We start from the raw sequence: 26,044 nt of genomic DNA, 5'->3' as shown, positions 1-26,044 counted from the left end.
TGCATCACTGTTAAAGTAAAATAAATATACACATCATTAGAGTATACCTGCTTCCTGATTCTTACAGTAAAACCTCACCAAACACACAAGCATTATATTTTCCAGCAGAAGGAAGGCAAACAGGTTTGTGTGTTAGTCAGGGAGACCATAAAAACAGATGACAATGCTAATAATACAGCCATAAGGACTCTTTCTAGAGATCACCATTGAATAACCCAAAGAGTATGCATCAAGACATCTGGATCATAAATATGCTGACAAAATTCTTGTGTCATTCAGAATCTAAAGAAAGTAGGTATATTCCAGTCAATACTGAGGGATGACATTGCCCTGAAACACTGGATATCTGACTAGATTTGACATATCTTTTCTGAATATGTTCCACAGTACAGATGCACAAACATAGGAAACAAATTATCCAAAATCACTTTATTATTCTCTGACAGACAGCCAGAGGACACCCTCCCACAAATTTTGAATTTATTCCTTGGTCGTTCCACTGGTTTCCTGTATTTGTGTGCTGTTGAGGTCTCCCTGCAATAGCCTTGTCTTTATTCTCAGTTATTGTTTTCCTAGTTTTTGTTTCCTGTCCTTCCTTTGTTAGTTTTGTCTGTGTTTTCTTTAATAAAAAACACAGCCTCCTGAGTCGTTACACTGACTACTAGAAAACTACTGGTCATAAATGCCTAAAACATGAAGCTATACCCTCTCGATTTGAATGGACAAATCAAATATCTGTTGTCCCGTTTATTTATTTTTGACAAACACAGAAAAGCCAGCCAGCTTCCTCATTTGTAATGACCTTGAAGCCAGAGCATGCGCAGTAGATGACCACCAGTCGGACAATGCGTCCTCCTCTCCCCCGCCATTATGCTCATACCTACATAGGAACAACATTCATTAAATGTATCAGTCAGAATTTAGGCCTCATCATAGCACAGAGACAGCGCTGGTTAAAATGGTAAATGACCTACTACCAGCCTCTGATCAGGGTTGTGTCTCCTTGCATGTGTTGCTTGACCTTAGTGCAGCTTTTGATACTATTGCTCATACTATTCTCCTTGATAGACTAGGAAATGTTATTGGTGTTACAGGAATGGCCCTCTCCTGGCTCAGGTTTTATTTGACTGATCGTTATCAGTTTGTAGATGTAAATGGTGACTTATCTACGCATACTAAGGTAAAGTTTGGTGTTCCGCAAAGTTCTGTTTTAGGCCCATTGCTTTCTCCTTTATATATGCCACCTCTGGGTAAAATTATTCGTCATGGTATTAGCTTCCACTGTTGTGCTGATGACACACAGTTGTATGTTTCAGCAAAGCCAGATGACAGACACCAGCTTAAAAAGGTTGAGGAATATATAAAGGACAAACACTGGATATTGATTAACTTCCTTCGACTTAATTCTGACAAGACAGAAGTACTTGTACTAGGACCACATGCAGCTAGAATTAACCTTTCTGATTACATAGTATCTCTGTATGGCATTTCTGTTTCATCCTGTGCAGCAGTAAAAGACCTTGGTATGATTATAAATTCCAGTCTTTCACTTGAAGCTCATGTAGATAGCCTTCTTTCATCTCAGAAATACTGCTAAAATAAAAAATATAATATCACTACACGATGCAGAAAAACTAGTTCATGTTTTTATTACCTCTAGGTTGGACTATTATAATGCCTTACTGTCTGGATGTTCCAGTAGATGCATAAACAAGCTCCAGTTAGTCCAGAATGCAGCAGCCGGAGTTCTTTCTAGAACCAGAAGATATGACCACATCACCCCTATATTATCCACCCTGCACTGGCTCCCAATCAAATTTCGCATTGATTATGAAATACTACTATTGACCTATAAAGCACTGAATGGTCTCGTGCCATAGTACCTGAGCAAACTTTTGGTCTTTTATGATCCGCCACGTCTACTTCGGTCAAAAGGTGCAGGCTACTTGTTGGTACCTCAAATAGTGAAGGCTACAGCAGGGGGCAGAGCTTTCTCTTACAAAGCCCCACAGTTATGGAACAGCCTTCTAATTAGTGTTCAGGACTGAGATACAGTCTCAATGTTTTTGTCTAGGCTGAAAACGTATTTGTTTCATCAAGCCTTTTGTGAATAGTTTTTTTTTAGGTAAAGGAGCAGATCTGGAGGGTTCACAGGCGTGTGTGAACTGGGAGGTTTGGATGCTGTCGCTCCCCCACTCTCAAGCGCTCAACTCAGATTTGTTGGCGGTGGAGTGGCTGGCCAATTTATGTCCCAGGGCGCCCTCATGTCTGTGTTACCTTCTGGCTCTCCCTTTCAGTTATGCTGTCATAGCTAGTCTTGCCGGAGTCCCTGCTTGCACTCTGTATACAATGTACATATTTTTTAACCATGAACCTGAAGATGGCCCCACATGGGCAGCCTAAAGTTACATGAGATTACTGTGGATGGTACCACTCAGAAACCATGAAGATGCCTTTGGACTTCAATTGATATGAACAGTTTTGCTACCATGGCTTAGGAATACAATTGCTATGATAGCTTTAGGACTGCAATTCCCAAGAATTTATATCCCAAGTTTATATATTTCTGTAAAGCTGCTTTATGACAGTGTCCATTGTTAAAAGTGCTATACAAATAAATTGAATTGGAAAAAAAATTGAACAATTACAGCTAAATGTGCAAATCACTGCACTCACACATAGCACTTCATCTCCAATAATGCAGCTCCATAATAAATACATACAGGCAGAAATGGCCTGCAGGTGTGCGCATACAATTTCATGTTTTTTGTTTTTATGCACACTTTCACCCTGGAATCCGTGCAAAGTTTTATAAATGAGGCCCTTGGGGCTCAGACTGGAGTGGCTCTCAGCCAGGCTTTCAGTAATCAGGGGCCTCATTCATAAAACCTGGCCTGGATTCCAGAGTGAAAGTGTACATGCACACAAAAACCTGGAAATTAGATGGACACACACAAAAAAATCTGATTTATAAAACCTTGCGTATACACACCTGCACACTGTTTCTGCTTTATAAATCACAGTCTTCCATGTGTAAGTCAGAAGGCCTCTTCTCCAGGATACTCCCTGGGTACTGCCCACAAATATCCATAAATGGTCAATGCAAATGACCTCATATATATTTAAATGTAGAGTGTCCCATTCTTTCTGAGTGAGGTACCATTGACAATAGCAGAGAGAAAAGCAAAAAAGAGGAATATTGGGGAATGTGAATAGGAAGTTGTATAGTGAAGCTGCCTGTGTAGTGTATTGTGTTATGCACTAAATGCCATTTCTTAATAGCAACACTAGAGGGTGCTGGGTGACAGGTATTTGGGGAATGCTGCGTGTTACTGGGAGTTACTTCTTTCTTGCCTCTCTCTCTCTCTCTCTCTCTTTGCTGGGCTGAAGTTACGCAACCATGTTCTCTTAATTAAAGCAATAGTTAGTGGCACATGTTTTTGGGGATACTGGTCATTGTCGCACCACAGACAAGGAACATTACATGGTGTCAGAAGCAGGATGGAGGATATTGAGCATTTCTTTGCATTGTTAACTAAAGGGAGTCTTCAAACATGAAATATTCAAAAGAAAAAGGAAAGTAAATAATTCAAAAAACAGCCACCAACTATGGACCAGTTCAGACTGCCTTCCCCACTAATTTTATCAGGGAACATTGGAGAGAACTGGAGGAGATGGACTCAGTGATTTAACATTTACATGACTGCAACAGGATCAGACTCCAAAGGTGAAAAGATTGCAAAAATAGCCATTCTACTCCACGCATTAGGAGAGGAAGCCTTAGAAGTGTACAAAATGCTGTCTATTGAGTCAGATGAGGAGGATTTATGAGTGGATCATGTAATAGCTGCATTTGAGAAGTATTGCTTGCCAAAAAAGAATGTTGTTTTCAAGAGGCACCAGTTCTGGGCCCATTCCTAACTCAGTCAGCACTGACAAATTTGTGACTGAGTTGAAACAGAAAAGCAAAGATTGAGGTTGGCTCAACAGAATCTGAGAAAGAGACAAGACTGTGTTCAGTATTAATGACCATCGCCTAAAAGAGAGACTTTTAAGAGAAGTGGACCTTACTCTTGAGAAAGCTGTTGATATTTGCAGAGCAGCTGAGGCAGCCAGGATAAAAATAAAATAAAAGAGTAAAAAGAGAGCAAAATAAAACAGTGCATTGCATACAAAAAAAACGCAGAGACATAAAGCAAAGCAAGAAATATGAAAAGGCAATAACTCAACAACAAAAAATTCAGACACAGTCATGTGCAAAAAATGGGGAAAATCACATCAGCCACATCAATGTCCACCTCTTGAGCAACATTGCACAACTTTGGTAAACAAAATCACTTAGGTGATGTGTAAAAATGTGTAGGTATGACAAAAAAGATGCAAGATCAAAATACAAAAAACATGTCAAAGTGGATGCATTGCTCATTGGGTCTGTAGAAGTGAACCAGACACCAAGTGCTGCAAAAGCATGCTACACAGACATTGACACTGAGAGCACTTCAGTGAGATTCAAGTTGGATACAGGAGCTGAAGCAAAGATCCTGCCCCGGGATACTTCCCATACCCTTCAGTGACCAGTGCAGCTGCAACCTACCTCTACCATGCTGGTAGCATATGGCGGGGCACAACTAAAGCCAGATGGTTTAACCAAGCTGCAGTGTGTCACTCCCAAAGTGCAAGTCTGTCTACCCTTTTATGTCACCAGGCATTCATCCATACCAATACTGGGGAAGTAAGCATGTGAAAAGCTGCAGTTACAGAATTGAGACTGTTGATACCAAGCATCTCTCCTCTAAATAAGAGCTGATAGCTCAATACCCCACAGTCTTTGAAGGATTGGGTCAGCTTGAGAATCACATACATGTTGATCCAAAGGTTCCCCCTATCATTCACAGTTGCAGAAAAATTCCCTTAACAGTGAAGAACAGGCTAAAAAAGTACACTGGACCAGCAACCACAGGCAGACATCATAGCCCCAGTCACTCAGCCCACTCCTTTGGTCAACAGCCTCGTTGTCACTGAGAAAAAGAATGGGTCATTACAGGTGTGTCTGGATCCTTGTGACCTGTGTAAACTTGCTGTAAAGAAGGTTTTCTCCATCTTGGATGAAAAGGATGGCTATTGGCAGATCAGGCATGACACTGAGTCTTCATTCCTGTCAAGTCTTCCAGTGAAGTTTTCCAGCAGCACAACAGCAAAACATTTGGTGATAGAGGGTGTGCATATTGTGGCTGACTATATGATCATGACCGCTGCAACTGAACAAGAACGTGAGATTATGGCTAGAGTTTTGGAGAAAAGCAGCTCAATGTGAAATTTAATCCTGACAAGATTCAGTACAAAGTGAATACAGTCCAGTTTATGGGTCATATGATCACACCACAGGGGGTGAAGGAAGACGAAGGTGAAATACAAGCAGTAGTGAACATGCCTGCTTCCATAGACAAGCAAGGACTGCAGCGCCTTCTTGGCCTGGTAAGGTACCTGGCCCCATTCGCCCCTGGTGAGGCATCGCTCACAGCTCCACTCAGACAACTAAATCACAAGGACGTGGCATGGCACTTTCAAACTAGGCATGACAAGGCACTGGCTACACTCAAAACAGTGCTGACCAACATACCAATTCTCAGGCATTATGATTCCGATGTTCTGCTCACTATTCAAACAGATGGGGGCATGTTTGCTGCAGGAGGGACAACCGTATGCATCAAGGGCTCTAACCGACATGGAACAGTATTACACACAGATTGAAAAGGAGCTGATGGCAATTGTTTTTTCTGTTAAGAAATTCCACCATGTGTATGGGCACAGGGTGAATGTTCAGTCAGACCATAAGCCACTGGAGGCTATTCTCAAGAAGACACTATTCAAGGCACCCTCAAGACTCTAGCTCTTATGCTCTTAGAGATACAGAGATATGACTTATATGAGCTTGAGGCAACATAAGTCATCAGTGATGAAATGCTCAAGGATGCTACCGCGAAAGACAGCACACTGCAAACACTAACAAAAACATTAAAATGGCTGGCCGAAATACAGAATTCAGCTTGACCACTTAATCCAGCAGTACTGGCCCATCAGACATACAACAGCTGTAAAGAATAGGTTACTAATGGCATCAGACAGAATCATTCCTGAGGCAATGAGATCAGTGATGTTGCAGAAGCAACATGTTGCTCACCAAGGAATACAGCGCTCAAAAGCACGTGCCAGAAAGTTTCTGTATTGGCCTGGAATGACCAAGCACATAGGGCAAATGGTTGAAACATGCCCAACATGCCAGCAGTTCCAGCCCAGAAACCAGAAACAGCCACTCATTCCTCATGAGATCCCAGAGCTTCCTTGGCTGAAAGTGGCTGCAGACATCTTGGAAATCAGAGGTCAGGCATTTCTTCTGATTGCTGATTACATGTCAAAGTTTCCTGAGGGATTGAATATCAGAGATAAATCAGCACACAGTCATTGACAAAATAAAGGCAGTGTTCGCCAGGTATGGCATTCCAAAGGAGCTAGTCTGCAACCATGTGCCGTTTTCTAGTTATGAAATGAAATGATTTGGCATACTCACCAGCACAGATTCTTATGGGGCAAGTTCTCAGGAGCACCTTACCAGCAGCCAGCATAGCCCTTCAACCAGGTATCCCTGGAGGTGTTCATGTAGCACTTACAGCTTTGCAGAGAAAACAAGAGCAATACTACAACAGAGTAGCAAAAATTCTGCCAGTGCTACAAGCAGGGAGCACAATTCACATGGAAACCACAAAGGGATGGCAAACAGGTGTTGTTGGATCAAAAAGGCATGAACCAAAGTCTCCCTCCATTGAAAATAATAAAGTCATCAAGTATGTTATGTTTATGTCAAAGGTTAATGATGATAGGATTCCACTGAAAAACTCAGATGTTAAAAAACAAATGTGTAAATGAACGTTAATCACACAGACACACACACACACATAACTTCTCTTTCTCTAAAATGATGTCTTCACGAATGGTATTTATTTGTCAAAGGTTAATGATGACAGGATCCTACTGAAAATCTGTATGCATTTAAAACTCAGTTGTTAAAAACGTGTAAGTGAATGCCCCCCACAAATTGTGTCACTGTGGGTGTGTATATATATAGTGAGAGCAAGAGAGAAGATTCTTTAAATACTTTCAATACCAACACCTTCAAATACTTTCTCTCTCTGGATGTGGAATAACGTTGATTCTTTGAGTGTTCAACTATAGCCGCTAGTCCAGATACACTGAAAAAGGTTAAATTTGGGAAGATTTGAAACAAATTTTAGAGCATGAAAGAATTCAATATTGGGTCAAATGTCAAATGGCTGTATAGCCAGATTTCTTTTCAATGCAGAAAAAGGAGTCATGCTTTTCAAGTTGTCTCTACTAGGTCACATCCACAGGAGCAGTGCTACTGAGACAGTAACTTTTGATCAGTGTAACTGGAAAAAGTTCTGTTAATGGTGTAAGGTCTTTGCCTACATTATTAGCATGGATTTTGTTTCACCAGAGACCTACAGGCATAAATGGAGAAGCAGTACATCTCCACAGCACATATCACATCGGAGCAACAAATTTCTCCAAGAACCAGGTTTCACTGCACTGTTCTGCTACTATTACCGGTGACTGCGCATCTGATAACAAAGATAATTGCGAAGTGAGGTATGAACGAACCAGATGGCACAAGAACTTTGCTACTTTAAACAAATCGATGAATTATTCCAAAAATTGGGGAAAAATAAAGTAACAGCAGAAAAAAGTAAGACTAGATGATCTCTTCCAAGGTCATCATTTTACTATTCCTTCAAGGCTGAGCAGAAACCCCACCTTCTCCCAAGACTCCCGTGTGATGTATAAATGAGCTCTGAAATTGTTGTTAATTATCCTATACCATCGCTTTTTTCACAAGTGGATGTCATGCTCAGGGATCACCTAATTTCTCAATCTAGCAGTACATACTCATATCGCGCTACCTTTGAATGTCTTCTCAACTATGGAAAAGATACCCTGGAAAAACATTTTTGCACCAGACTATACTACAAAACACTGCAGGGCACGTGACTGCCACTGATCCAGAAGGTTGAAACTAAAGGGCCAGATTCAGTGCTGAAAGCACCAACTTTGACCTGATTGGACGCATTCACTCATTTGCAGGACAAACAATTGTAAAAAATGTTTAAAAAAAAAATCAATTTGTGGATTAAAATTGTTTGCAGTAAAGATGAATTTTGATTGATAAAGGAAGGAAATGCAAATTTCGTTCTAAAAATACTCAACACTTTCTGTGAAGAAAGTATCTACAGTATCTCTTCATTAGTAAAACTCGGTCAAGCGCAAGCACTCTTTACTGCCACCACTAAGTACCCTATCGAAAGAGTCTGCATGAAGACCTTCAGTGTAGCTGCAGGGAGCTGCATTTGTTCACAAGAGAATCTTTTCCTTGGACCGTTACCTAAAACCATTATTTTGGGATGGTAGACAATGATGCCTTCAGTGGATCATACAAAAAAAAACCCTTATAATTTTACACATTACGATGCAGAATTCATTGCACTCTAAGTAGATGGTACTCAATATCCTGCAAAACCGTTTAAAAAATGGATTTCATGGACCACATTTCAGTCCTGTAATGTGGTCCATGAAATCCATTTTTTAATTTTAGTATCAGGAAAGCAGCTAAAGGATCAGGCTTTGGCAATAAACAGAGGAGAGTACCTGAACAGTTATACTTGATTTGCATTCAACCTGAATACGGCTGACGATTGCGGGCAACATTTGTCGTTAATAAGATCAGGGAATATGTGTTTGGAACTCAGAACTGTTTGGAACTGTGCACATCAGTTTTGAGAGTATTCTAGAAATAAATAATCGAAGAAATGTGCTCTGCAAATTCCAGTAACACATGGATACCAGAGAACTAACAGATGTTATGAAAATTTGTCCTGAAATAGCTAAAATATTTTGTTCATTGTGAATACATATCCAAGACAGATGCCGGCCGAGCACTGGCTAGCTTTATGCCTTGATGAAACCTCCAGAGAGTTTTTTGACTTGTACGGAAACCTACCAGACTACAAACGCTTTTCTCACTCAATTATTTTTTGACAAAGAACTCTTGCAAAATAAAACATAACCTTGTACAAGTTCAAAATTTTACCTCAGTTGGCGGCAAGCACCACTGTGTTTTTTCTGTGTCACAGAGCTAAATGTTATTCATTTAATCATATTATGTCTATGTATAGCAAAGATATAAATAGACATGAAAATATGGTTGTCTTTTGTTAAAAAAGTACTCTAGGATAAATACAAAGCAATCATTTACTTGGGTACAATGTGTTAACTCTTTAGATATGTTTGAATTGTATGTGTAGTGGAATATTAAATTACGAGTCACGAGAAAATTGTTTATGCAAAGTTATTTTATTGAAATAAATGGTAACAAAATAAAACAACAATCATAGTCCATTGTCAGCCATTTCAAAAATCAAACCAGACAGAATGGCTAAGAGTAGTAGCTCAGGGGTAAAAATCATAGGCTTTTAGGGGTGAAGAAGGGGAAACAAGTTGAGAGAAGGATGTCAGAGGGTATGGATGTTTAGATATTTTTATGTCAGATATTTTGTGTCAAACACCCCCATTAGGTATTGCTGAAAAGGATATATTTAGGCTAGATACAGTCTGTAATCCTTTCCATCCTAAAGCTCTCCGATCATCAGATACTTTATGAGGGGCCGTGAGATTCTTAAGCAAATCAACCACGTGAGCTCCTTTGATAGTTTTTCTTCTTTGGAACATATACAGCCAGGGCTGGAAACAGCTCTGACTGGAGACGGAGCTCTTCTGGTGTTTGTGCTTTCAGGTCAACAAATAAACATCCATAAGGTCTAGTGGCGGTATCTTCAAAACATTCTAAAAAGTATTGCTGTTACCCAGATACTTTTGATCTGCTGATCTGTAATTTGTCTCTAGGTTTTTGAAAAGAACCATGTATTTGGTGTTCAGGTTGATCATTCTACTAGTCTTGCCTTGAAAAAAAAAACAGGTTTTGAACAAGATAGATGATGCTCAGATTTATGTGGTTGGTGTATTTTGTAAAAGCCTTTTCTACTTCATCATTTTTACTGGCAGATTCCATCAAAATTACCAATAAGTTTTCTTTGGGGGAAATAGTTCATCACCACACAAAGATTCAGGGATTCCTTGATGAAAATGTATATTTATATATCTGGTCATCAATTCATCATACAGAGGTTGGCAGCACCTATAACAAGCAATGTTTTTGGGAACTATTGACAATACCTCTTTACATTTTTCCAACAACATTTTGATAAAATATGATTTTCCACTATTACTTGGTCCACATACGATACATGAAAAGGGAAATTGCATCCTCTCGTCAAAAGCAGACACATTCATATTTTCCAATACTAATGTTCAAAAAATGTTTTTTTTTTTTCAAAAAAAAAAAAAAAGTTCAAGTAATAAAACATGCTTATCGTACACAACCCTGAATCTTTTTAACAGTGATATGAAAACCCTTTTTATCTCGCACAATTGGTTATGTGGTGTTATAAGTTGACTGGTTTGATCCAGATTTTTCACATGTTCATCCACCTGGTCCATCAGAGATTTCAAATGGACAGCTTCAGATTTGACATAATTTAAAGTAATGTCTTTAGTTTTCATAGTTGTTTTTCCTTTTATAAGTTTGTAAGCATAGGTTTTAGTGGCAGCACTTACGAATTCTACAATTTGATCATCTAGTTCGCTTGTAAGACCACCGTGATAAAAACAACCAAGAAACTCAAAAGCCTTGTGTGTCTGACCAACTGCACAGTAACCATCTATAAAATAGTTACCAAACCTAGCTTCATTATCATTCAGCATATGTTGAATGGGTAGGTTTTTTGTGTATTTGAGCCATTATATGGAAGGTGTTGAGAAAGATTTCTGTCTGCTGATGTAATTATCAAATGGTGGAATAGCTAAAGTGTTTTTAGGAAAGAATTTGGTTCTAAAGATTTTCATGTAGACAGACTCAATTGTTAGGCATTTAAAAGGATCACCATTTATACTTTTCAGAATTTCATTTCTGAAGGTTAAACAGCCCTTTCTCAAAATGTTGATAGTATTCGGCCATCTCTTTCTTGAAATCAAAGACTTTGTCAGAAACAGTTCTGTACCATTTGAAAAATTCTTCTCTTTCTTTAGGTATCAGGCTATCTGCACCATAAAAATAGGCTCAGGTTATGGGCCTACATAGTCCTCATGTTCTTAGGTGTTCCAGAAATGGGGAAAATAACCTTTGTTTTTTTTTCTGAAAATCCCATGGCTTTTGGGATCCTGCTTAGCTTCTTGGGTAAGAATGATAGGCTATCAGTGTAGGACTGACAAAACTCAGAATCGGTGAACACAAAATTTTACCACCTTGCGCTATATCAGGTGTGAGTCCTTCTTTCACTAAATGATTTGTACCCTCTAGCTGTATGTGTATAGACTTCTTAAAAGGCTCTTAAACTTCTTAAAAGGTATGGACATATCCATCCCCTTCGCTCACCCACACTTCTCGATGAAAATAAAAACAGCATAAGAAATTAGCTATACAAGTTCCTTTTTCCTATCTAGTCTCAAAATCAAAAAACACATATTTCATATTTCTCATCTACGTATTCTTCCTTAGCCGGTTGTATAAAACAACTATGTTCAGTAACTGTATCGACTTGTTCACCACAAAATTTGCACTTCCCCTGAGAGCACACTTTTTTTTTCCAGTTAAACGGGTGCTGTGGTATCACACAATTGCATTTACTTCTGTAGAAACCCAATTCACACATAGAATATACACCTTCACTCAACTAAAGTTCAGTCAACTCAACTTTATGCCTGTCAAAACAATTTTGTGATCTACATAATCTCTGGCAATCTAGGTCTCTGGACACCTAGATAAATCTTTAGGGTGTTAGGGTGATCCAATCAGGATCATGACAAACATTGCAGCTAAATTCGCATTTGTGTTTCTATGAAATACCAGATCCTGATTGATAGGAACGACAGACAAAACTTGATCCTAAAAGACCAGTGATATTTTTAACCCCATAATAGTGGTTGTCATGCAAGAAAAAGTAAATTGTTTTTTTTTTCATGGGGAGTCTTGCTAGTTTGAAAGAAAGAGTATCTGGCTTTGTTGGAAGAACAGTATATGATTATGATTTTACAGTTCAAAGCTTTCTCAAATCTCGATACATCAGCAAAGGAGACTGGAGTGTTTACAGGTAATCCCACATCCTGTTGGATTTGTTTAGCGATTTGTTTAGCGATGTCTCATATTTTTCCGAACAGCTTCTGAACCGAATATATTACCTGTTTTCCTTCTAGCTGCACCACCTCGAGGAGGTTGGGCTATTTGGATTACTATTTCAAGGGTATTGTCCATAAAAATTTCAAGTTTACTCTGAATGGCATTTTCGAGCATGGTCAGAAAAGATTGCAATGCAATGGCACCACTGACTAATTGAATGCACAATGAAGCATTAAGCACATCACCTCTGATTTCAACTGTAACAACATTGTTTGGTGTAAATATTTCATTGGCCGCATCTATCATACTGTTTAACATCTCAAACAGTTATAAAATTCCACAAAGCTGTTGACATCAGTGATCGAAGAAAAATTTACTCTTCGTCTAATCATTGTGTTATTAAATCTGTCACAATTAATTGTTCTAATAATAGGATCTAACCCATTGCCAGCTTCAGCATTCTGGCATGTTTTCCTCATCAATATCTAATTGAACATTTTGGTTATTAGGAGACAAAACATCTTCCATCTGAACATTAGATAGTGAAGGGTCATGCTCATTATCAATTCCTGAATTTTGTGGAACAATGGCAGGGGGCTTGATTAAGTTAGAAAGACTGTCATTTAAAATCATAAGACTTTCAGATCATAAAACAAATCTTTAGGAGATAATGGTCTATGTTCCTGAGTGATTTCTGGAGTTGAGACAATATTGAAGTTATGTTCAGGAAATAATGCCAAACTTTCATTCAGCTGATTCCCTTGCATCTGTTAAAACTGGATTTAACTGCATAGAATGGCTTTGTTCATTTTCATTGTTTTTCATTTGTTCATTGTTCTATTTTGTAACCTTAACAGTTGTCATGTGGAGTCACCAGTGTGTTTGATACATTTTGACTGGAATTTTGGCTGGAATTTTCATTCAACTGGTTGACTGCTTTGATTAAATCAGGTTTTAATTGTACAGAATGACAATGTTCATTTAGGCTATTGTGTAATCTTAACAGACTTTGATTGAGATCATAGAATATGTCATGTTGAGTTGCCAGTGTATTGGGACTCTGACTAGGACTGTGACTAATGACCTGGTGTGACGGAATTAATCTTTCATTCAGTTGGTTGACCACATCAGTTAAATATGGGTTCAGAGTTGTGTACGGATAATTATGTAACAAACTATTTGAAGAACTCTGGTTTTCACCATAGCAGAAATCATGGAGTGATGGAGTATTTTCAGTTCTAATTTTTTTGTAACTGAATTGTTCCGGGCGTTTCTGTGCCAGATCGATCATAGAATTTTCTTATTAATTTTATGTTCACTGTGACACACCTATTCAAGGATTTGAGGGTAATGTACAATGATGGAACAAATTCCCTACCTGGACCATTTTGAATTGTATTATCAAGATGTCCAAAGTTTTCCAATAAAGCAGTCTTTAGCTGCAAGAATTCTTTCAATGCAGTGTTGATCTCTAGTTCATTATCGACTTCTCTGATGTTATTTTCTTCTTCTTTTCCTCCTCTTGTTCTATATTACCATCATCTTTGGCATTGCTCACATCTAAAAGAGAAAGGGAAGTCACAGAAAATGTATAAGAGAGCTTTTTGCACTGAATGGATGGGTGAAAATAGAATGAATTAGAAGGCAAAATATATATAATATCTCACCTGAAGTACTTGATTCATCATCACTAATAATCGGGATGTCTTCAACTTCTAAATCCGAAAAATATAAATGCATATGATAAATGAAAGACTTTACAGTATGAAATATTCATTCTTTTTTGTTGTGACTTACGTGTAGTTTGCAATATTGTTCTAGGCTGTGGTACTACGGTGGCTATTGGTCTTTGGATAGAATGGTTATGCCCCAGTGACCTTGGATTCAAATGGCCTTGTGTGGATGTTCCAGGAAACTCATCATCAGAAATAATCACAACGTCACTGTGTAAAATATTGAGTCAACAAATGAAATATTCTCTTATTAACTTACCAGTTAACTTTTAGCTCATTACACAGTTCTAAGAGACAAATTGATATTACCTAGTAGGTTTGCAATCATTTGTTACAATTTCCTAGACACTAGAATCAGATGAGCATAGTTTGGTCTTTCTCTATAATATAATTTATTGAAAATTAAACTTTTAGGTATAGACCTATACCAGAATATATAAATGACCGGATAAGTAGACAAACATCTCTGTTGAAATTGGAACCCTTCTGAATATTTCATATGTTAAAATATTGTATAATATCAAAATGTATAATGACAAACATTCTAACACAATAAAAATTTAATGATTTTAACATTTTTAAAAATATAAACTTCTTACCTGCTGAGAAGTCCATGGTCTGAAGGAGAGCTTCAGAGCCTTCACATTTCCAAAGGTGTGAAATCTCTTGGCAGATTTCCGGAATCCAAAAATTCTGGAAGTGTTAGCCTTTATAAGGAGTTTCTGCCATATTGTTTTTTCCTTTTTTTTCCCAGTGTTTGTGTGGGGACAGGCTAGTCTAGCTAAAAAAGATAATGTGTGCGTGCATGTTTAACAATTTGGCCAAAAGAAAACATTAGCATAATTCAAGGAACATCCAGGATTCCCCCTGATAAAGAGGAAACTGAAGAAGTACCTGCTAAACCTGTACATGATGCCGGTACTGCCTGCACAAGGAGTGGTCAGGTAGTCAAATTTCCAGTGAGGTTTCAGGACTACTGCATGAGCCATACCTAAAGACTGTGTGCCTTGGAAATCTGTTAAAGCTTTTAGCCCTGTATAATACATTGCGTACTTAGAAAGTGACTGAATATTTAAGTACAGTTCTTTATGATTGTTATGGAGACTTTTGAGATTTATGACGAGTTATGACGTGTATAGTGGCTGTTTCAGGGGACAATGTTTAACAAGAAAAGGGGGATGTAGTGTATTGTTATGCACTAATAATGTTTTTGCTTAATAGCAACACTAGGGGGCACTGGGTGAATGGTAATAGGAGAGTGCTGCGTGTTACTGGGAGTTACTTCTTTTTTGGCTCACGCTCTCTCTCTCTTTCTCTCTGTGATTGGCTCAAGTTAAGCAACCATGTTCTCTTTATTAAAGCATTAGTTAGTGGCACATGTCTTTGTGGATACTGGTCATTGTCACACCACAGACAAGGAACATTACATAAGTAGTTCTAAGTTATGACACTGACATTGCCCACCATGAATTCTCCTGGATCTCCTGATTAGCCACTCTGGCATTTCCATCATGCTTTACGCAGGCGTGTGAATGTGTGCAAGAGTGTGTGTCATTGTAGTGCCTCTCCTCTCTTCTACGTGGGTTTGGGAATAAAAATTACTTGTTCATTTATAGGATTAAATTGCTTTCGATTTTCAGATTACATTTGGGAAACCGGACATTGCTTCAAATTGTGCTTTGACATTGGCCTCTTCACTTACAGAGTAAGGAACTCCGATGTACCTACCTGTTAATTTAATTATACCAACCAATACAACTAACATAATGGAGCTTAAGGATGGCTGAGATATCCCCGAAACATCCAAGGGTTGTTAAGACCTGTAAGTGGACAGGTGCTTGTTGGTCTCTCTAAACCTGGGACCAAGTCAGCACATAGTACCAAAAGAATGGCTCTTGGAAATTTAAATCGGGTCATTAGCCAGTCATCATTGCAAGGAAATCTTTGTGGTGTCTAAAAACATGTTCTCACCTTATTGTACAGTTGGAGTGGTCTTCTAACAATACCAAAAACACCACTGGGATATAGACAATGCATCATTTTCTATTTCAAGTAGTTTCAAATATTTCTTTATAAATCCCAGTTTCTGCCTGGGAGGATACATTTCAGACCAATTTTTGTGTGTACGCACAAATGAGACCCTAAGACTGAACCCACACACCCACTACATGCAGACGTCAATGCTCTGCAGAGTACACTGTGCAGCAGGCTCCTTCTTCTCTGGTGCAGAAGGGAATGCTTCCTCCCAGCAGCCATCAGACTGTACAAATTTGTCCTTAGCTTATCAGCTTAGCCCATTTGGTAGGTTTCATCCCTGCACAGTTTACTGCACTTTATTCAGTTCAATGCTGCATCAAAACCACTATCACCGTCATCATCACCAACACCAACATCACCATCATCACCATCACCAACATCAACATCATCTCCAGCACTATCACCAACACCTTCAGCATCACCAACACCATCACAAACATCACCATCAGCATCACAATCATCACCACCAACACCGTCACCAACACCATCACTAACAACAACAGCACCATCAATACCACTATCACCATTTGAATGGAAAAGTGCTCTTTCATGCTCTGCTCATTTTATTGGTGGAATATGTTTAAAAAGGAGTGACTGGCTAATCTCACCAAGCTATTTGGAGTGTTCGCTACCATTATACAGTGAATAGAAAATTATGAAATTTATCTAGTGTTATCTGCCTTGGTTTATGCCATCACTTCACTCATGTTGGTTTTCTAGTTATAATAACAGCACAACAAGCTAGCTTAGGAATTAAAATGAACATCATACTAGAAAAACTGCAAAGAACTCCCCAATGAGGGTCTGCTAACGTTAATAGCAGAACAAGAAATGGCTTTTCTATAGAACTGTCAAAGCTGGCAAAACTGTAAATCTCTGGTACAAAGTTTTACAAATGTTAAAGTTCACTGGGCTGCAATCTCAGTAAGAGCTTCAGTTCTGTTTTGGAAACTATGTGTGTTGATGAGGCTTGACTGTCATTTCTACCCCAATCCAAAACTGTCAATCACCTCAATAACCACTCCATTTTATTTATCATCAGATAACTCCTGTAAAACACATTTATCATAAGGAAAAATATTGGGGGCAATATCAAGGTCAACTGAACTTGTAAAAATGATAAATGTAAGTTTGGCTTTTTCTGCATTAATTGACATGCAATTCATTGACTGCCACTAGAGGGCCTCAGAGATTTTGGCCTCGCTTTTGTATTCCGGTTGCACTGTCCACCCATATACACAGGCATTGTTTAACTTAGTGTACTGTGTTCATGTAATTTTTTAGAGATGGATGTCTCTGGAGATGGATGGATGTCTTTTTAGAGATGGAAGTGTTTTTTAAAAATCGTGTGTTACAGTATGCTGCTACTGAAAGAAAAATTCTAAAATTGTTACTTACCTTTTTTTTTTTTTTACTGTGAATTTCACTAATTCTGTTCACACTGAATTTTAGAAAAGATTGGTTATGAATTTGGACAATATCAAAGAGTTTCTAAACCCTGTCACTGCTGTTATTGCTGTAAGAAATTATAGTATGTTACTCAGGCTAAATGTCTTTTTACTTAGTCTAATTTTACTTAGTCTATTCTCTTCATACTCTAACCGAATAGAGTATGTTGAAGATGGATTTTTAGAATTCTGTTTTTGAAATGTGATTTACTGATGCCATGAATAAGTATGCTGTAAATAAATAAATGTTTAAACTTGCCATGAAGGAACAGTGTGTCCAAAATGAGGATGTGCCCCGCAATACAAAACTTGTCATAATAAAATGGTTTCCAGTCAGTCTTGACAAAATGGTACACTTTACCATACTGGAATGATTGATTCTGAGTATTGTTTTCACCCGATCGGACTACGAAAGCACAAAGCTTGGCCAAAAGAATTCATCATGTTAAACTAAGCTTCAAAACTAACCAGATATTTTTAAGAAACCAAGCAGGTTTCTCCAAAAGCATATGTTACCATAGTAACTGAGTATGGCTTAAGAACAGTTTTGTTTGTGGAACCAAAACTGATGGAATTTAGCCAGACTTAAAATAAGCCTAGTTTATCGAGTTAGCTTCATGGAATATCCCCGTGGAGTAGACACTGGTCCTGCACATTTTAGTGTTTTTTTTTTCCCCACACCCACTTCAATTCAAGGATTGTTAATTAGCTGAATGATTGAATCAGGTGTGTTGGGAGCAGGAAAAACATTAAATGGTCTAAGAAAGCATCCTTCAGGACCAGGGTTGGGAACCTGTGCTGGAGAAAGAATGTCATGTGCTGGGTAAATGATAGCCCCTAACGTCAGGAGATTTTTCATTGTAACAAGAACACATATGGGAGGCCATTGAACTAATCTGCCATTAGGTACCACAGTTACAAAATCTGTTCTGACTCCACGGAGGACATTGCAGCTTTTTACTGTCAGGTCCACAAGCATTTGGACAGCAAAACAATTTTCTTAGTTTTACCTCTGTACACCACCACAGTGGATTTAAAATTAAACAATCAAGATGTGACTGACATGTAAACTTTCAGCTGTAATTCAAAACCATTGCATTAATGACTTAGAGCCATTTTGTTTACATAGTTTCTCCATTTTCACAAGCTCAAACGTAATTGGACAATTGACTGAATCAGTTTCATGGCCAGGTGTGGCCTGTTCCCTCATTATTTCACGACAAATTAAGGAGATAAAAGGTCTGGAGTTGATTCCAAGGGTTGAATTTGCATTTGGTAGCTGTTCATGGGAACTCTCCATATGCAGCCCAACGAGGTATCAAGCGGAACCAAGATTAACTTGTACCAGAATGATGGGAAGAAAAGAGTATGGAGAAGGAAAGGAAGGGCTCATGATCCAAAGCATACCACATCATCTGCCAAACATGGTGGAGGCAGTGTTATGGCATGGACATATATGGCTGCCAATGGAACTGGGTCACTGGTGTTTATTGATGTTACTGCTGACAGAAGTAGCAGGATGAATTCTGAAGTGTATAGAGCTATACTTTATGCTCAGGCACTTCACAGTACAGATGGATAATGGCCCAAAACATACCATGAAAGCAACCCAAGAGCTTCTTATGGCAAAGAAATGGAATGTGCTTAAATGGCTGACCTCAACCCAATTGAGCATGCGTTTCACTTACTGAAGACAAAACTAAAGACAGAAAGACCCACAAACAAACAACAAATGAAGGCAGCTGCAATAAAGGCCTGGCAAAGCATCTCAAGGGAGGAAACTCAGCAACGGGTGATGCCCATGGGATCCAGGCTTCAGAATTGACTGCAGAAGATTTGCATCTATTTATTAAAAAATAGAAGTATAAAAAATAATCCTTATATTTATGTTCTTTGTCCAGTTACTTTTGAGCCTTTGAAAATATAGGGACTATTTAAAAAATGGCTGTAATTCCTAAACCGTTGCGATATTTTTGTTAAACCACCTGAATTAAAGCTGAAAGTCTACACTTCAATCACATCTTGATTGCTTCATTTCAAATCCATTGTGGTGGTTTACATAGGTGGTTGTGTTGTTGAAAAGGTGTCTCAGTATTACCTGTTCATTTCCTCCAAAGTGTCTGTGGCAAAGAAGAAGCTCTTAATTTTGGTGTGACAAGCTTTGAAGGCACTAGAAGAGAGAACAGAGAGAGAGGTCATTCTTCATGATCAGAGAAGTATTTCCTCTCGGAATTGCATTTTTATTTGTTCTGCACCAGGGCACCTAAAGTGATAGCAATAACATGCCAGAAATGGTTAACTTTTTTCCACATAAACTAGTTAATAGCTATTTAGTTAAACTATTTTACACAAACTATTTATTTAAACTGCTACCAGTAATTCGCATGTTTTGTAAGTGTAGTCTGAAGTGAATTAATGGTGTATGTCTGCAATTCTATTCATTCAAGGTTACCCCATAATATTTCTACAGTGTTTCCCTTATTTGTTTTCATGAGGTAAGTTTAGGAGGTAGTGTATTCTTTTCATAGATGTGCATGGAAATATAACCATGACAACAAGTCTAAGTAGTGGTTTAGACAAGGTTTGGGATACATTAGGCAGCAGAACACACAGTGCATTGTTGCTTGCTGCACATGGGGCTGCGTAGCTGACCTCTGTCCACTGCCGAAAGTGTCTACAATGGGAATGTGAGCATCAGAACTGGAATATGGTGCAGTGGAAGAAGGTCGCCTGGCCTGATGAATCATGTTTTCTTTTACATCATGTGGATGTTACTTTGACACATACCGCCTACCTAAACATTGTTGCAGACCAAATACAACCCTTCATGGTATTCCCTAATGGCAGTGGCGAATTTCAGCTGGATAATGTGCCCTGTCACATTGCAAAGATTGTTCAGAAATGGTTGGAGGAACATGACAGAGTTCAGTGTGTTGACTTGGCCTCCAAATTCCCCAGATCTCAAGACAATCAAGCACCTGTGGAATATGTTGGACAAACAAGTCCATTCCATGGAGGCCCCATCGCGCAACGTACAGGACTTAAAGGATCTGCTGCTAAAAACGTGTTGCCAGATACCACAGCACACCTTCAGAGGTCTTGTGGAGTCCATGCCTTGATGGGTCAGAGCTGTTTTGACACAAGGGGGACCTACACAGTATTAGGCAGGTGATTTTAATAGGGACTTCAGTTCCACACTGCGAAGTAATGCTTAGTGTATATCTACCTGAACTTACAAAGCCTTTATTTCCATGCATTTTTATTCTGGTTTTGACTTTGTTTTGCCTCTTGATTGTGACTTTGGATTTTGCCCAAGTACTGATGTTCACTGATTGTTTTTGGATAACGTTTTTAAACACTGTTTTGGATTTGTTTGCCAGGCCCCGTAATAAAACCTTAAACTGCATTTGCATCCGTCTTCACCTACATTTCATGACAGATTGCTTTACTATTATCATGGATGCAGCAGGATAACATTACTGGAGAAACTCCATGACTGCACAAGGACGACTGGAAGGAGAGCACCAACAGCACTTGGCTGAATTACATTCTAAGCTGAATTTGATTTCACAAACACTCTCCACTACCCTGGCTACGCCACGTGCCCCAACCACACCGGCAAGTTCACTTATTTCCTGGCTGGACAAAAACTCAGGGAAGACCACTAAATGTAAGGGCTTTTTGTTGCAATACTCATTTCTCCAACCAAGAGGGGTTATCAGAACAAAAAAACCCATCAAATTATCAGCCTGCTCACTGGCAAAGCACTAAACTGGGCCACAGTAGTATGGTTTTGGGGTCGGGGGAAGCTGGTCTCCTACAATCACTTCAAATTGTTTCAATGTGTCTTTGACCATTCACCTGACGGAAAGGAAATCAGAGAACAACTACTCACCATATCCCAAGGTTCAAATGGATTGGCTGAGTACGTCCTTGAATTCCACACCCTCGCTGCAGGTAGTGGGTTGAATGATCCTGCCCTCAAAGCCAATTTCTGTCAGGGTCTTAACCTGGAAATCCTCTCAGAAATGGCCTGCCGAGATGACAAGATGACCCCTGACTCTCTGATTGATCTTGCAATATGTCAAGATCAGCTGCTTTTAACTAGCAAACACCCAGAGGAAACTGGACCTCTCAGGTCATGAGTGGCCTTGCTGAACTCATGCAACTGGGCCGTACCAAGTTGAATAATGGCGAACAGGAGAGATGACAGGAGAATAACAGAGAAAGGCTGTTATTACTGTGGCAAACCTGACCACTTCATGGGACTCCGACATGGGAATAATTGAGGAGTCCAACAGTGATTGGAGCAGCCAACTCAACCTATACAACACCCTCTATGCGTCCACGTTATCGACGGAGGACCTGTAGGAGATGGCACTATCACGCTCTGCACCCAGCCACTCCTCCTTCAAGTCAGCATGCTGCACCAGGAGCACATATCATTTCTAGTCACCATTACCTCTAAGCAACCTATCATATTAGGGTTCCCTTGGATGCACCTACACAACCCACCAATGTCCTGGACAGATCAGGAAATCACTCACTGTTCATCTCACTGCCTCAACCATTGTTTCCAAGCACCTCGTCTCTTGTTAGCATCAACCACAGTGAAGAGTAGAAAATAGTGCATTGTTGAACATCCCCACAGAATATCAGGATCTCAAAGAAGTATTCAGCAAAACCATGATCAGTGGTCTGCCACCGCACCACCTGTATGACTGTGCAGTTGAGCTCCTGCCTGAGACTAGCTCTAGAAAAGCTGCATTCTGCAAAAATCTTCAATCTCAATCTGCACAGAGCATGTACTCTGGTCTGCATCTGGGAGGGCAATGAGTAGAAGACAGCATTTAGCACCACCACTGGACACTTTGAGTACTGCTCAAACTATTGGGCCCTCAGTATGTCAATGTCTAATCAGTGATGTTCTCAGGGACATGCTTGGAAGATTTGTCATTGCCTATATTGATGATATTCTGATTTACTCCCCTTCCATAGAAACCCATGTTCTCCATGTCCAAGGCCTTGATAGACTGCTCCAGAACCAATTGTAGGTTAAAAGAGAGAAATGTGAATTCCATATGTGCAAGATTTCCTTCCTGGGATATCATCAGCCCATCTTCAAGGGTAACTATGGATCAGATGTTTCTGCTGTGACTGAGTGGCCAACACCCAAAATGATCAAGGATCTGCAAAGGTTTCTTGGCTTTGCGAATTTCTATTGGCAGTTCATCCGAGGCTTTAGCTCCATTGCCCACCCTCTGACATTGCTCCTTGACATGGGGCCTAAACATCTGGCATGGAACAGCACAGCCAAGGGAGCCCTCAGCAAGTTCAAAAGTGCTTTCACTACAGCCCCGATCCTAAGCATCCTGATCCTTCAAAACCTTTCATAGTGGAAGTAGATGCCTCTGAGATGGGAGTGGGAGCCGTCCTATCACAGCAGTTTGGGGACAATCCTAAACTTCACTCCACAGCTTTCTACTCCAAAAAATTATCGCCAGCTGAGCAAAATTACGACATCAGGAAGAGAGAGCTGTTGGCAGTCAAACTAGTGTTGGAGGAATGGTGTCACTGGCTGGAGGGAGCCACATATCTATTCATCATATTCACCAACCATAAGAACCTTGAGTATCTCAAAACAGCCAAACCTCTTTACCCTCGCCAAGCCTGCTGGGCCTTGCTCTTTGCATGGTTCCATTTCGCAATCTAGTATAGACCAGCCTCAAAGAACACTAAAGCAGATTCTCTGTCCCATTTGTATTCGGCTGATCCCAAAGAATGAAGTAAAGAGAACTTCCTCCCTCCTTCCCACTTCATGGGTGCCGTCACATGGGACATTGACCATGAGATAGCACACACCCTGACTCATCAAATCCCCATCTCCTGTGCTCCAAAGAAGAAGTTCTTGCCCATGGCCCTGCAGGACAAACTCATCACCTGGGCACATACCTCTCCCGCTACAGGTCACCCAGGCATGCACAGAACCTATCACCTGTCTATCTCTTCATTCACTGCATGTGCACAAGGTCCCTCGAACATTACCAGCAGGGAAATGCCCCTACCCACACCACAGTAACCATCGTCCAACCTCACAGTAGAATTCATCACTGATTTCAAGTTTTATGGAAAATTTACGAGTGACGGTAAGCCTAACTTCAGGTTATCAAGTTGAAAGAGCCAAAGAGGAGATCAGCTGCTTCCTCAGAACCTTCTGTGGCAAGAACCAGGAGGATTGGCCCCAGTCTTTTCTGTGGTCTGAGTACACCCTGAATTCCCTATGACACTCGGCGACACAACCAGCCCCTTTCCAATGTGTGCTCAGTTATGAGCCCCCTCTATTTCCCTGGAATGCCAACCCCACAAATTCACCAGCAGTAGATAAATGGTTTAAAATGAGCAAACAGGTTTGGGAAAGCACACACAGGTGACTAGAAGAAGTGACCCAAGTAAATAAGAAGAATGCAGAATGACACTGAGGGGAAACACCACAATATTCAATTCAATTTTATTTGTATAGCGCTTTTAACAATGGACATTGTCACAAAGCAGCTTTACAGAAATAAATACATTCAAAATAAATTAAATCAAAATAAATTGTAAATGTGTGAATTTATCCCTAATGAGCAAGCCAGAGGTGATGTTGGCAAGGAAAAACCCCCTGAGACGATACAAGGAAGAAACCTTGAGAGGAATCAGACTCAGAAGAGAACCTATCCTCATCTGGGTGCCAACAGATAGTGCAATTATAAATAAATCCCTTCTATAACTGTGTACTACATGGACAAATAGTGCAATTGTGCAAGCAGTAAGTGGTTTCCACATGAAGTCCAGTTTGTTGAACTTATCCACTGTCCACTGATGGAGACCTGAGTACAAAACTGCTCGCAGCAACCGCAACCCCCAAAGCAATCACAGCCCCAAGCCATCACAGTACAACTCCCCATATGAGATCCCCAAGCCATCTCCATGGCTCCCAAGTGACACCATCCCCAGCAATCCCAGTGATCTTTAGGCTGTCCATGTGGGGCCACCCCCAGCAGCAGTGAGCGATCTCCAACCAATGAGGACTCCAACCAGAAGTAGGGCATCAGGATGGATCAGGCAGGTCAAGACAGCAGAAGGGGTCAGGATCACTGGTCTCTCAGGATTAGCATGTGTAGCTCGAGAGTGAGAGAGAGAGAGGTAGAGATTGTTAGGTAAGCTTTTGTCTGGAAAAATATCAACCCAGGGACCAAGTTTGGTTGGCCACCAAGGACTTGAGAAACACCCAAGGGTGTAAGATATTGAACCCCAGATACATAGGCCTGTACAAGATCCTGAAACAAATCTACGAGGTCACATATGAGCTTGAATTATCACAACACTGTCAAATAGTACCTTCATTCCCCATATCACGCCTCAAACACATCATACATGGACCACTGGCGACTGACATTCCCCCTACGACACCACTGGCACCGCTGGACATTGATAGCCAGCTTATCTTGTCAAATCAATATTCAACTCGTGTCACAAGAATGGAAGACTAGAATACCTCATCGAATGGGAAAGTTACTGTAGAGAAGAACAGTGCTGGATTCTGGCCCATCAGGTCAACACCAGAATCGACAAGAAACTGTTTTCCGGAACACACCATGGCCTACAAACATGGCCGTCATGAACTACACTTCCCAACATCCACAGACTTTGCTTTCACATTCACCTGCTTTCTAATGTCACACACACCTGAACACTCAACTCCACTCCACAAACAATCAACTCCAAACAGTATATAAGGACTCCAGTTCCACACTCACACTAAAGAAATGCTCAGTGTGTATCTATGTGAACTTACCAAGCCTTTATTTCTGTTTATCGTTATTCTGGTTTTGACTTTGTTCTGCCTCTCGTGTGATTTTGGATTTTGCCCAAGTACTGATGTTTGCTGATCACCTGACCATTTCCTGTTTTTGAATAATGTTTTTGAACACTGTTTTGGATTTGTTTACCAGCCCCTATAATAAAATCTCAAACTGCATTTGCATCTTCGTCTCCATCTCATGACACTGCGGATTTAAACATTAATTTTAATTTGCTTGGAAAGTATCAGGCACTTCAACACCACATAACCCTAGATTTGCAGAAAATATGTCTCCTTTTTCTGCCTGGATGTGGATGGGGATGTCAGAAATATCAAAAAATATGTTCTGTTTTTTCCATATTAAATTACAACATGAATGGAAAAATGAATTTATTTTTGATTAGCTTAGCTCCCTACAACCAACAATGAAACTGTAATATAAAGTTAGTAATTTTCAATAAAATTGTATTATTTAATTTAGCATGCTGCAATTATACCAAAAAGGATTATTTACTTAGCATGTTGCAATTGCAGTGAAGAGGATATGCTATGGTGTGTGGAAAGTGGCAAGTGAAACAACAAGTTTGCTACTGCATATACAATAATTTGGTTTCGACCAAGAAAACATACAAACCTTCCTTTTTTAAAATGCAGGTAAGTGGTTGTGGTGTAAGCAAGACAG

The 26,044-nt window shown here is 39.7% G+C and overlaps 1 protein-coding gene and 1 long non-coding RNA gene across 2 annotated transcripts in view; both read right to left on the bottom strand.

The window, feature by feature from the left end:
• Positions 1-26,044, bottom strand: part of LOC113542791 (connector enhancer of kinase suppressor of ras 2) — a 141,848-nt gene that overhangs the window by 19,933 nt on the left and 95,871 nt on the right. Inside the window, exon 18 of the mRNA XM_026940553.3 lies at positions 19,618-19,689. Within this exon, the coding sequence (XP_026796354.2) occupies positions 19,618-19,689 (72 nt within the window). The remainder of the gene's footprint in view (positions 1-19,617; positions 19,690-26,044) is intronic.
• LOC128318611 (uncharacterized) lies at positions 10,029-16,397 on the bottom strand. Its single transcript, XR_008302022.1, has 4 exons — positions 14,634-16,397; positions 14,099-14,244; positions 13,969-14,016; positions 10,029-13,861 (listed from the first exon to the last, which is right to left on the bottom strand). It is a non-coding gene; the product is annotated as an uncharacterized LOC128318611 (long non-coding RNA).

The sequence above is a fragment of the Pangasianodon hypophthalmus genome, chromosome 7 (genome assembly GCF_027358585.1).
Source record: "Pangasianodon hypophthalmus isolate fPanHyp1 chromosome 7, fPanHyp1.pri, whole genome shotgun sequence".
In the NCBI taxonomy this organism is placed as follows: domain Eukaryota; kingdom Metazoa; phylum Chordata; class Actinopteri; order Siluriformes; family Pangasiidae; genus Pangasianodon; species Pangasianodon hypophthalmus.
This window is presented reverse-complemented; position numbering and strand designations above follow the sequence as displayed.